The sequence below is a fragment of the Prionailurus bengalensis genome, chromosome A2 (assembly GCF_016509475.1).
Source record: "Prionailurus bengalensis isolate Pbe53 chromosome A2, Fcat_Pben_1.1_paternal_pri, whole genome shotgun sequence".
In the NCBI taxonomy this organism is placed as follows: Eukaryota; Metazoa; Chordata; class Mammalia; order Carnivora; family Felidae; genus Prionailurus; species Prionailurus bengalensis.
In genome coordinates, this window is record NC_057348.1 from 162,718,133 (window position 1) to 162,729,686 (window position 11,554).

Consider the following 11,554-nt stretch of genomic DNA (forward strand, 5'->3'; position numbering starts at 1 on the left):
GCTGGGTCAGGGGCACTGTATCTCTTCCTTTAGAAAAGCCCCCCTGCAGGGGCACCCAGCTGGCTCTGTGGGTAGAACATGTGACTTTTGATCTCAGCGTCATGAGTTCAAGCCCCATGTTAGGCACGGAGCCTACTTAAAAAAAAAAAAGAAGAAGAGGGGCACCTGGGTGTCTCAATCAGTTAAGCGTCCAACTTCGGCTCAGGTCATGATCTCATGGTTTGTGAGTTCGAGCCCTGCATCGGGCTCTGTGCTGACTGTTCAGAGCCTGGAGCCTGCTGCGGTTTCTGTGACTCCCCCTCTCTGTGTGTCTCCCCTCCCCTGCTCACCCTTTCTCCCTCTCTCTCAGAAATAAATAAACATTTAAAAATTAAAAAACAAAAACCCCGCCCTGCCCACTCCTGCAAAACAGGCACACTGCCCACCATGATACAGGTGTGCAAAATGGTAGAATTCCCACAGTGGGGAGTTTTGTGGTATCCACCAAATTATCCATTCAGCTGCCTCTTGACCCAGCAGTTCTATTTCTGGGAATTTACAACCATGCAATGGTATTGAGAGCACCATTGTTTACAATGGAAGACTGGAAACCCCCAGTGTTCATCAATGGGACTGTGAGTAGATAAAACTTGGTCCGCCCACATAGTGGAATAGAATGCATCCATTTAAAAAATGGGGAAGCTTTCCAGGTACGAGGTAATTCCAGTCTCCAGAATGTTTTTAAGTGAAAAAAAAAAGTGAAATTCTAGGGCACCCGTGTTCCCCCGGAGAGTGCCGCAGTCACTGTGGCAGAGGCCAGCCTCTCAGGAGGCCTCAGCGTGGGGAGGTGGGAAGAGGACACTCAGACCACTCCGGGACTTGAGACCTGCAGAGACTCTGGCCACGCGGCGTGGGCTGCTGGGGGCTCGAATCTGCCCACTCCAAACTTCCCACCACTTTCCAGCCTGGTCAAGAGCCAACTCCTCTCTTTGTGAAGGAGCAAATTATCCCAAGTGAGGTTAGTGGGAAGGGAGGAGAGACAAAAGGAGGGAGGGACCGGGCCGAGGGTCAGCAACTGACCCTCCACCCAACCGCAAGGGCCGCAGCTGGGAACCTAGAGGGCCATTAAGGCACCCCCAGCCCCGACATCTCTCCAGACTCCCTTCAAGCCCTACCCGGGATTGCTGTGGTTTTCCGCTGGCGCCTCTGGCCTCCACAGCCACGCCCCTCCCCCCCAACACGCTGCACTAATGGCTCAGCCTGGGGCCCCAGGGACCTTCCCTGCCCCCCAGACTGCTCTGCGGGCCCCCTTGCCCCCTCACTGCTGAAACCCAATCCTCTGCGGCAGCCCTGGCTCCGCAGAGCAGCCTCCAGCAGAGCGGCCCCTGCCTCCCAAGTCGGCTGCGCCCTACCTGGCCTCTCCTGCCGAGCCCCCGGCCCAGCGCCGAGCCTAGTGGAGCCCCGGCTGGTTCCTTCGAGACAGCCGAGCCGAACCTGCCCGGCCAGTGCCTTCCCGCTTCTTGGTTTGGGCCCCTCTCCCCACTCTCTCCTCCCCTCTCCTTCCCTGCAGTGACCCCTGCCCGGCCCCCCAAATCCTCAGTCCCTCCCAGTCCTCGGACTGACCCTCTTTCCTCTCTCCAAGTCCCTGCAGCCTGATCGCCAATCCCCAGCCCTCTCAGTGTCCCCCACCCTGGACCTCAGCCATGAAGCCCCATCCTGGGCCAGAGGAGGCCCGGCGGCCAGCTTCGGACATCCGCGTGTTCGCCAGCAGCTGCACGATGCATGGGCTGGGCCACGTCTTCGGCCCTGGGGGCCTGACGCCTCGCCGAGGGCTCTGGGCCGCAGCCGTGCTCCTGTCGCTGGCCGCCTTCCTCTACCAGGTGGCTGAGAGGGTGCGCTACTACGGGGAGTTCCACCATGAGACAGCCCTGGACGAGCGCGAAAGCCACCGGCTCACCTTCCCCGCCATCACCCTGTGCAACATCAACCCACTGCGCCGCTCACGCCTCACGCCCAACGACCTGCACTGGGCCGGGCCCGCGCTGCTGGGCGTGGAGCCCGCTGAGCATGCCGCCTTCCTGCGCGCCCTGGGCCGGCCCCCCGCGCCCCCCGGCTTCATGCCCAGTCCCACCTTCGACATGGCTCGACTGTACGCCAGGGCCGGACACGCCCTGGAGGAAATGCTGCTGGATTGCCGCTACAGAGGCTGGCCGTGCGGTCCTGAGAACTTCACCGTGGTGAGCTGGCTGCCGGCCCGGCCTACCAGGGACCCGGCCAGTACCTGCCCAGGACCCGCAATTCCCCCAGCCTTGCTGGCCCAGGCTCCTCCTAAGCTAGGGGACCTTCACACCTGTGCCGGGGATCCTTTCCTTCCCAGCAGGGCAACAGGCTCCACACCCCACCAGTGCCTTTCTGTCCAGCCCAGGAGACGGCCCTCCTTGGGGACCCCTGCCTGCCATTCAGCTGGACTGCAATGTACAAGGTCATGCCTTCCAGCACAGGGCACTCACTGGGGCTGGCTCTGGGCCCGAGCTCTGGTCTGTGGAGCCCCTGCCCCTGGGGCCTGGGGGAATCTAGTGGAGCCGTTCTAGAGCAGAACGCTCTCCTGCCTGGGGAAGTGGGCTTGTCTTCCCTCTGCCTCTCCAACATTCTGCCAGTCCTGGAGGAGGGCAACTGAGACCCACTTCCTTTCTTGCCATTCTCTGAAGACACACTTGTCCTACAGGCTGTGCCCTGGGCTGGGGGGCTGGGGGGCTGAGGAAGGGGGAGGAGGGGCCGCGGTGATGGGAGCCCACAAGGGTCCAACTAGTTGTGCTGGTAAGTGGGAGGGGCCGGGGGCACTGAGATGTGGGTTCCGTGTTCAAAGAGACCACATAGAGGATGGGGAGGGGAGAGGTCTCATGTTTGCCTGGGGGAAAGAGCTGGCCGGGCTCCTTGTCTCCTGGTGAGCTCTGTCCCCCATCTGCTCACCCACAGATCTTCACCCGGATGGGTCAGTGCTACACCTTTAACTCCGGTGCGGATGGGGCAGAGCTGCTCACCACTCCCAAGGGCGGCATGGGCAACGGGCTGGAGATCATGCTGGATGTGCAGCAGGATGAGTATCTTCCCGTGTGGAGGGACATGGGTATGGGGGCACCCGTGTCAGGCTGGAGGGGTGGCAGAGATGGTGTACAAAAGGATCTGGGAAGGAGAGGAGGCGCTAGGAAGGGCCCCAGAGGAGTACATCCTCTCCTGTGAAGTCGGTGGGGGGGGGGGGGGGGGGGGGGGGGGGGGGGGGGGGGGGGGGGGGGGGGGGGGGGGGGGGGGGGGGGGGGGGGGGGGGGGGGGGGGGGGGGAGGGCGGGCAGGGTTGGCCCGTCACAGTCCTGGGGCGAACCGTCTGCAGCAGGGGGGCTCCTGGGACACAGGCGTCAGGGTCCCCCTTTCCCCTGCAGAGGAGACCCCGTTCGAGGTGGGGGTCCGAGTGCAGATCCACAGCCAGGAGGAGCCGCCCACCATCGACCAGCTGGGCTTCGGGGCAGCCCCCGGCTACCAGACCTTCGTGTCCTGCCAGCAACAGCGAGTATCCTCACGGGTTTTTCCAACCCCCTACTTCAGCCGCAACATCTCAGACCATCCCAGGGGCCTCCAGCCCTCGGCATGCCGTCTCGGTGACCACTCACACTGCACCTGGTCACCCCACTTCTCCCCGAAGCCTCCTTAACCCGACCAACTACAGCTGAGCTTCCTGCCACCACCCTGGGGTGACTGCAGCTCCGCACCTCTGGACCCCGACTTTGAGCCGGAACCTTCTGGTCCCCTAGGTCCTCCCAGCCCCAGCCCAGGCCCCCAAGCCCCCTATAGTCTGATGGGGTGTCGCCTGGCCTGTGAGGCCCGCTATGTGGCTCGGAAGTGTGGCTGCCGAATGATGCATATGCCAGGTAAGGAGCTGGTGGGGGCGGAGGCGGGGGTCCAGGTACGGCGAAGGGGCCTGGGAGCTGCTCCTGAAGCGGTCTCCTCCCCCACCACGCCAGGCGGGGCGCCAGTGTGCAGCCCCCAGCAATACAAGGACTGCGCGGACCCGGCGCTGGGTAAGGGGCAGACCTCCCCCGCGTCCCCACCCCCGCTCGGCTCCGGCTCCCGGACTCGCCGGCCGGGTGGCCCTGACTCAGGTGACTGTGGTGGCCCTTAGACGCCATGCTGCGGAAGGACGCGTGCACCTGCCCCAACCCCTGCGCCAGCACGCGCTACGCCAAGGAGCTCTCCATGGTGCGGATCCCGAGCCGCGCCGCCGCCCGCTACCTGGCCCGGAAACACAACCGCAGCGAGGCCTACATTGTGTGAGTCGGGCCACCCGGGACCAGACGGGGCAGGGTGGGGGGAAGGGCGGGGGCACCCTCCCGCGGGCGAGCCTTCGTGCGCACACCAGGGTGCAAGCCCAGCTTGTACATCATCGCGGGGCTCCTGGGACTCTGGCCGAGCTGTTTAACCTTTGTGATAGCATCTCTTCTGCAAACGGGGCGTGACACCCGTCCCGGGGCTCTTAAGAGGAGTCACAGACGGGAGATCGCGCACCTCCCTCCTGCCAGCAGCTATCACCTGGGGGTGTCCAGCGAGCTTTCTTGGCCTCTTTTCCTCCAGAGAGAACGTGCTCGTGCTGGACATCTTCTTTGAGGCCCTCAACTATGAGACCGTGGAGCAGAAAAAGGCCTATGAAGTGTCAGAACTGCTCGGTGTGTGTGTGTGTGTGTGTGCACACGCGCGCATCCAGGTCATCCAGAAGTCTGGGGAGGTGTGGGCTTGCCAGGTGGCTGTGAGCTGATGGGTAACCTGGTCTCCACAGGTGACATTGGGGGCCAGATGGGGCTGTTCATCGGGGCCAGCCTGCTCACCATCCTTGAGATCCTGGACTACCTCTGTGAGGTGGGCCTGAGTCCCAGCTGGGGGAGGGGGAAGGAATCAGTGCATAAGATCCAGGAGAAGGTGTGCAATGGCCACTTCCCCCACTGCTTGCCCCCAGGTGTTCCAAGACAGGGTCCTGGGATACTTCTGGAACCGGAAGCACTCCCAAAGGCACTCTAGCACCAATCTGGTAACAAACCCTTCTTCCTTCTTTGCCATCTCCAATGTCTTCCCCTGAAGCCTAGAACACCATCCCTACCCAGCTGAGGAAAGAATGGTGGGGGAGGAGCGTGCAGTGACTTTGGCTGGTCCTGGGAGGGAGGACTCCTCCCCACCTCTGACCCTCTCCCTCCTCCCACAGCTTCAGGAAGGGCTGGGCAGCCATGGAACCCAAGTTCCCCACCTCAGCCTGGGCCCCAGGTAACAAGAAATGGCTCCCTCTTTCAAGGGAGGAGGGGCAGGTCCAGTCTAGGGGGTGACACCGAGGTTCAGGAGGGGAGGGCAGTGGGAACAAGGCCTCCTGTCCCAGCGCAGTGGTCTGGGTCTCACCAGGCCCCCCACCCCTCCCTGTGCCGTCACCAAGACTCTGTCTGCCTCCCACCGCACCTGCTACCTCGTCACACGGCTCTAGACCTGGCATCTGTGTCTTCCGGGCTGCACCTTGACATCTTGGGCGGGCCCAGCCTGCACATGTCTCTGCCCTCTTCACCCCAAATAAAGTTCTAGTGCGTCAGCCTCAGCTGTTTCTCTCACAGCCAGACTAGTCAGGCTAAGGTCAAAGAAGACCTCCGCCCACCAACCTCCAGTGGACGGCGTCTGAGATGCAGGTGGGTCCCAGTCAACCACCACAAATCTCTCTGGGCGAAAAGAGTAGTGAGAGGGCGTCCTCCCGTTGCACCTCAGCACGAAGGAGTTTATCAAAATGACATCTCAGAGAGAAAGGAGCCCAAAGCCAGGTATCAAGGCAAAGAGGACTCAGCGGGAGGACAGTTATGTTCGCGGCACACAGGGAATAGTTGAAGAAGGCTCTGACCCAGAGCCTGGCAAGAAGTGGGGGGCAGGGAGAGGACAGAGGGTGTGTAGCCACTTCCAAGAACACAAGCTGCTGTCCGCCTTAGATCATGACTCTTTTCTCACGTTTGGGACCAAGCACCAGCACACCACCTGTCTCCATGGGAACTGCTCTGCGTCTCCAACCTTCCCAAAGAGCAGAAGGTCCCAGCTTGAGATGGTGGAGGGAGGCCTTCCCTTCCCACTCCTGCCAGTAAGAAGACATCCTGGCCCCAGCTACAGACCCATCCCTGCTCTTTCTCTGTGCCTCAAATATTGGAAAACTGACAAGGGAGCAGGGGAAGGGATGTTCCTCGTCTAACCGCATCTTTGGATCCCTGCTGTCCCAGCCTATCAGCCTGGGTATGGGGGGTGGGGATGAAGGGAAAGATGGGGAGGTACACGTGGGGTATGGAGAGCCGTGAAGAAAGGCCCCGCCCTTTTTCTCCCCATTCTGGTGCAGGCCCATCCTCACTCTGACACTGGCTGCCAGCATAAGCACATGTGCGGGGGTGGTATTGCCCCGAGCCCAGCCGTCAGGGGTGGGGGGTGGTGCCCCCAGCCCCCAAGTGTCAGGCCACTCAGAGTAGTGGAGCAAAGGCTGGACCACTGGGCTGGGTCTGAGCCAGAAGCAAGGCCGGAGAGGGCGGTAAAACAGAGACCCCTGCCCAAGCCCACCCGCCTCTCAGAGCCACTCTACCACATCAGCCAGACTGTGGGAAAGGAGCCAATTTATGAAATTAAATAAAGTCCACGGAGGGAGCGAAGAACACGGGCCGGGGCACCCCCACCCCGGCCGGGCCCAGCACAGCTGGAGCTCAGCACCCCGTGCACCCCCGGCTTTTCCTCCCCTCCCGGGAGGGGGCTTAAATAGGCCAGGCCCCAGCCCGGCCAAGGTCCTGGAGCCTACGGGGGGCAGAAGTCGGAGAAGTAGGGGTGTTGCAGGGCTTCCTCTGCCGAGATGCGCTGGACAGGGTTACATTTCAGGAGGTTCTGAAGGCGCGAAGAAAGGCGCGAAGAAAGGCGGGTTCAGGCTGGGTTAACTGCCTCCAGCCCCAGCCTCCCCTAGACCTCCTGACAAGTGTCTGGATCCCACCCTCGGCCCCTGCCCTCGGTCACCTGTAGAAGGTCCCTCCCTGTGGCATTGAGCTTGGGTACGACATTCACCAGGGACGTTGTGGCCGGGTACATCGGGTAGGGCTGTGGGGGTGGGGGTGCAGGGAGAGTCAGACCAGCAGTGCGGGGGCCCGGAGGCTGCTACAGCTGGGAAGCAAAAGGGACCCCCGCTATTCCCCGTCACACCTTATAGTCTGGCAGCTTGGTCATGGCAGGCCACTGCTCCTCGGTTGGTGTCCCCAGAAGCGTGTCCATGGGGTCAAGGATCACTCAGGTGGAAAGGGGCGGGCGAGGGGCTCTTCCCCTCCTTGGGGGGGGTGGTTCTCATATACCCACCTCCACACCCCTCACTTTATCCCACCGCTCATGCCAGAGGCAGGACCCAGCACGTGCAGGGTGTTCCCGGGGCGCGCCAGGCACTTTACAAACGCTCACTCCTCTGACCTAAATAAACCCCGATGTCTGTTGCTGATGAACCAGTCGGCCTTCTCCTACTCACACATCTATCCCCCCCCCCCCCCCCGCTGCTTTTGGTTCCTGCGTCCTAAAGATTCACTTCTCAGCTGGAGGAACACGCTCACAGCTACTCCCCCAAGTGAGCCCTCCTTGTCACAGGTCACGCACTCTCCAGCAGACAGCTTCAACCCTGCCCTACCGGGGTGTCCGCCCTCCATCCCCTCGCCCAAAGCCACCCCCTCTCCTGGCCCAGCCCATGCACTCTGCGCTCCACAGGCTCCTTACTCCCCTTCATGTTTTTAAAATTAAACTCTACACCCAACGTGGGGCTCAAGCTCGTGACCCCCGTGGTCAAGAGTCGCACGCTCTACCGACCGAGCCTGCCAGGTGCCCCCTCTGACTCCCCTTCAGAGAGCTCGAGGCAAAGGGAAATGTCGAAGGATATCGGAAGATTCTCTTCAACTGGTCGTCTACGTCATTGCCCGGGAAAAGAGGCCGCCCCGCGTTGGCCAGCTCTAGGGGGTGCAGTGGGGTATGAAGAACCCCTCATTCCCATGGCACCCTCTGTGTGTCCTATCCCCAGCCCCAAGCGCCTCACTCCCTTCCCCAGAGGGGCCACTCCAGACCCGATCTGTCCACTCAGATGGGAGAGACAGTGGCTCCGCAGACCCCCAGGCATGTCACCTGCAAAGATGCAGCCGGCCGACCACATGTCGATGGACGTGGAGTACAGCTTGGCCCCAAAGAGGACATCCGGTGGGCGGTACCACAGCGTGACCACCTGGAGAAGACCCCACCCACAGCGACCCCCCTGCTTAGAGGACTGGGGAGGAGGGGCTCGGTGAGGAGGGGAAACAATTGTGTGGGACCTGGAGTAGGAGACGGAAAGGTGCTCAGAGGGGACCCCCTCCCTCACCCCCATCTCCCACCCCCCCTCCAGCTCACCTCAGCTGAGTAACAGCGAACTGGGATCCCAAAGGCTCGAGCCAAGCCAAAATCGGCCAATTTCAGCTCCCCGTTCTGAGTGGAGATGGAAAGGGACTTTGAGAGGGGTTTTCAACAGTCCCAGGGCAGGCCTCCTTCTTCTGCCTCCCAGCCCAGCTCCCCCCATCACTTGTGCCAGCCAGTGACTACAGCCTCCCTGACCTCCCACCTTCTCCCCAGGAGGTACCCTGTTTATCAGCAGGTTCTGGGGCTTCAGGTCCCTGTGCAGTACATTGCGGCTGTGACAGAATCCCAGGCCTTTCAGCAGCTGGAAGAGGAAGGACTGTGGGGTGGAGAGGGGTGGCAGGGGGAGAGCATCAGACCTTCTGGAAGGAAGCTGCAGCCAGTAGTGGGCCACGTTCCCCTCTTCACCCTCTGCTAGCCTCAAAACCCCACCCATCTTTCAGCAACCTCATCGCTTCGCTACGGAGGACCTGCTTTGTACGGTGGTAGGTATTATATACCCATATATATAGGTATATATGTGGGGGCCCTGCTCCCCACCCTTCCAGAACTTACAGCCTAGTGGGCCTTCCCCCCTCCCACTCTGATCTCTCCCCTAACTGGCCTTAGGTAAGCACACACTTCGTAGCCATCAATATATACGCTGTGCTGTATTATCATTCAGCGCTGCTTCCCCTGGGACTGGGGCCAGGCACTCGGGCCTAGCACAGTGCCTGGCATATAGCAAAGCATCCAATAGGTGTTTGTTGAATGAATGAATGAATGAATGAATGAATGAGTGAATGAATGAGTGAACGAACGTATCTCTCTGACTCTCATTTCCTCGTCTCTCAAATGCAAATCGTATCACTGATATCAAAGTATTACTGTCAGATCAAAGAGACCATGTCAAGATGCTTGCTCAGACAGAAAGCTCCTGGAGGGTAGAGACAGGGTTTTCTCGTTCCGACACCCCAGCGTGTCCCCGCTCAGGCCCTGAACTTGGTGCTCAGAGAGTGCATACGCTGAAGACAGAGTGCCACTTGGCCTCAGTGAGTCTCCAGGACACTAGCCCCTCACCTTTACAATTTCAGGATCTAGGTCACCATTGCAGCTGTCGAAATACTTCTTAAGGTCCTAAAAAGGGATGGGAGTGGGGAACGTGACAGAGTTTAACCTCAGTCTGGGCCCTTATACCCTCCCCCAAGGCTACTGGCCCCCAAGTCCCCCTGTCACCTGGTCACAGAACTCAAAAACCAAAGTCAGCTTCTTGTCGCTATGCAGGACGTCATGAAGCCTAGGGAGGAGGGAGGACTCAGCGGGGCAGGTCCACGAGTTTCAGCCTCAGGTCCCCAAGGGATCTGTATCAGCCCAACCCTGGTCCCAGCATCAGCCCAGCCCATCTCTGAAGCCCCCCTCCTCCAACTGACCACACAGGCAAGGAGGACCCTGCCCATCTACACACCTGACGATGTTCTTGTGCTTCAGCTCTTTGAGTAGGCAGATTTCCCGAAGGGCTGAGCTCGGCACTCCCTACACATGGGAGGGGGCCGGGCGGGCAACAGTCACATCCCACCCAACCTGGGCCCTCAACCCCCTCCCTAGCCCTGATGTCCCAGTCCTACCTCATCATCGTCATCCAGCCTCACCCGTTTCAGAGCCACAATCTCATGGGTCTCTCGGTTTTTGGCCTTGAATACTGTTCCATAGGTGCCTACAGGAAGGTCAGGGGCGAGGGTAAAGATGGGACACCCTTCCTACCCCAGGAAGTCCCTGTCAGGAGAGCAGGCAACCCAGGTGTGCGTTATTTCTGATGTCTGGACGAGTAAGGGAAGAGATTGAGGGTGAAAGGCTCAGCATTCGCAGAGCTTTGTAAGTGACGAAGGGGCAGAGAAGGTGCCTGTAGATAGATGGCTCACGCGTGTCTGCAGCAGGGATAGGCTGTGGCTGCGAGGGTTAGGAGGTCTATAATAAAGGCGGTGCTTCCGGAGGGTCTGGGGATGGTGGGCAGGTCTGGGAGAAAAGTGGGGATCGGCAGAAATGTTGAGGTTGGAGGTCTGCATCGAGAACTGAGGCTGGGGGCTGGGTGAGGTTTTGCAAATGGTGCTGAGGCTACGGGTGGAAGATGCAGGAAGTGTTAAGGTCGGCAGGTGGGTCTCCAGGAAGTGCTAAGGTTGGGAAGGGGCGTCTGCGGGAAATGCTAACGGGAAGGACAGGTGTCCGCAAGGAGTGTGGAGCTCGGGGCCAGGGCTGCAGTCGGGGCTGAGGTCGGAGCCTGTGGGTATTGCTGACGGTAGAGGAGCCAGGCTGCAAGGAATGTTGAAGGGTCTGTAGAGGAAGATCTTGCAGGAACATCTCGTAGTCCCATTACCTTCCCCAATCTTCTCGAGTTTCTCGTATTTCTGCATCGCGGCAGCCGCGGGGACCCCTACGGGCCCTGGGTTCTAAGACTCCGGCCCCGGCGTTGCAGAGGAGGCGGCACCCCAGCCTCCGGCCCTGCCCCGCCTCCCCCTCCCCCCCCCCGCCTGCGCAAGGGCTTCTGGGCCGTGTAGTACTAAGGGTACGCAGGTTTCCCAGCAATGTCCCGGGCATTAGGCAACAAAAAGACTACAACTCCCAGCAGGCTGCGCGAAGGTTCTCTGCAGCACTCGCTTCCCGGGGCCCCGGTTCGACCGCGGAGGAAAACCTTGGACTTCAAGTCCCAGGAAGCATCGCGTGTCCGCTTTCCGGGCCTCACAGCCGTCGCGCCACAGCTCCCAGTGTGCCCTGCTCTTGTTATTCCTTTCTGTGATCACAACCTTCTTTTGAAAAGAGTTTCTCTGGGACTACACATCCAGAATGCAGTAGGGTGGGGGTGGGGCGCTCTCTGGGGTTTGGGGTTTGGCGGCCTGCATCCCCGGCCCGGATAGCTGCGCTCTGACGCGACTGATGGTGTCGAGGTTCCAACGACCTCCTGACAATCGCGCTACGGATTTCCACCTCTCCCCAGGCCATCTGGAGACCTCAGGATTGATTGGGGAATGGCTCCGAGCCATATTTTGGTGATGACTTCACAGGGACCAGCTGAACCACAAGGCTGGGAAGAGAGGCAGGTGTGCCCCTGGACTTAACTTACGCCAGAGACCCCTCTCTGCCCTCGGCCC

The 11,554-nt window shown here is 60.6% G+C and overlaps 2 protein-coding genes across 5 annotated transcripts; one reads left to right on the top strand and one right to left on the bottom strand.

Annotated features, from left to right (window-relative positions):
• Positions 1-377: 377 nt before the first annotated feature.
• Positions 378-5,595, top strand: ASIC3 (acid sensing ion channel subunit 3). Of its 4 annotated transcripts, none has more exons than XM_043589924.1 (11): positions 378-2,216; positions 2,956-3,106; positions 3,416-3,543; positions 3,700-3,901; positions 3,995-4,051; positions 4,153-4,300; positions 4,602-4,693; positions 4,804-4,883; positions 4,981-5,052; positions 5,224-5,282; positions 5,415-5,595. In XM_043589924.1, the coding sequence occupies exons 1-11, from the start codon at positions 1,683-1,685 to the stop codon at positions 5,491-5,493; spliced, it is 1,602 nt and encodes a 533-aa protein (XP_043445859.1). In that variant the 5' UTR covers positions 378-1,682; the 3' UTR covers positions 5,494-5,595. The 4 variants fall into 4 exon arrangements, 3 of the variants coding, with proteins under 3 accessions (XP_043445859.1, XP_043445860.1, XP_043445861.1); XM_043589925.1 differs by having other exon boundaries at positions 5,392-5,527; XR_006298636.1 differs by lacking the exon at positions 4,804-4,883 and having other exon boundaries at positions 5,415-5,472.
• A 1,031-nt stretch (positions 5,596-6,626) lies between these two features.
• Positions 6,627-10,907, bottom strand: CDK5 (cyclin dependent kinase 5). Its single transcript, XM_043589927.1, has 12 exons — positions 10,783-10,907; positions 10,037-10,125; positions 9,877-9,944; positions 9,648-9,708; positions 9,492-9,548; positions 8,656-8,751; positions 8,430-8,504; positions 8,169-8,265; positions 7,930-7,999; positions 7,215-7,275; positions 7,032-7,112; positions 6,627-6,905 (listed from the first exon to the last, which is right to left on the bottom strand). The coding sequence occupies exons 1-12, from the start codon at positions 10,817-10,819 to the stop codon at positions 6,819-6,821; spliced, it is 879 nt and encodes a 292-aa protein (XP_043445862.1). The 5' UTR covers positions 10,820-10,907; the 3' UTR covers positions 6,627-6,818.
• Between the last annotated feature and the right edge of the window lie 647 nt (positions 10,908-11,554).

Bases quoted from the DNA above. Each gene is read 5' to 3' on its own strand.
- CDK5 (XM_043589927.1), bottom strand. From the start codon at position 10,819: ATGCAGAAATACGAGAAACTCGAGAAGATTGGGGAAG. The intron at 10,126-10,782 runs GTAATGGGACTA...ACCTTCCTGTAG, and splicing joins ACTCGAGAAGATTGGGGAAG to GCACCTATGGAACAGTATTC. The intron at 9,945-10,036 runs GTAGGACTGGGA...TCCCATGTGTAG, and splicing joins GGCTGGATGACGATGATGAG to GGAGTGCCGAGCTCAGCCCT.
- ASIC3 (XM_043589925.1), top strand. From the start codon at position 1,683: ATGAAGCCCCATCCTGGGCCAGAGGAGGCCCGGCGGCCAGCTTCGGAC. The intron at 3,107-3,415 runs GTATGGGGGCAC...TTTCCCCTGCAG, and splicing joins TCCCGTGTGGAGGGACATGG to AGGAGACCCCGTTCGAGGTG. The intron at 5,053-5,223 runs GTAACAAACCCT...CTCCTCCCACAG, and splicing joins GGCACTCTAGCACCAATCTG to CTTCAGGAAGGGCTGGGCAG.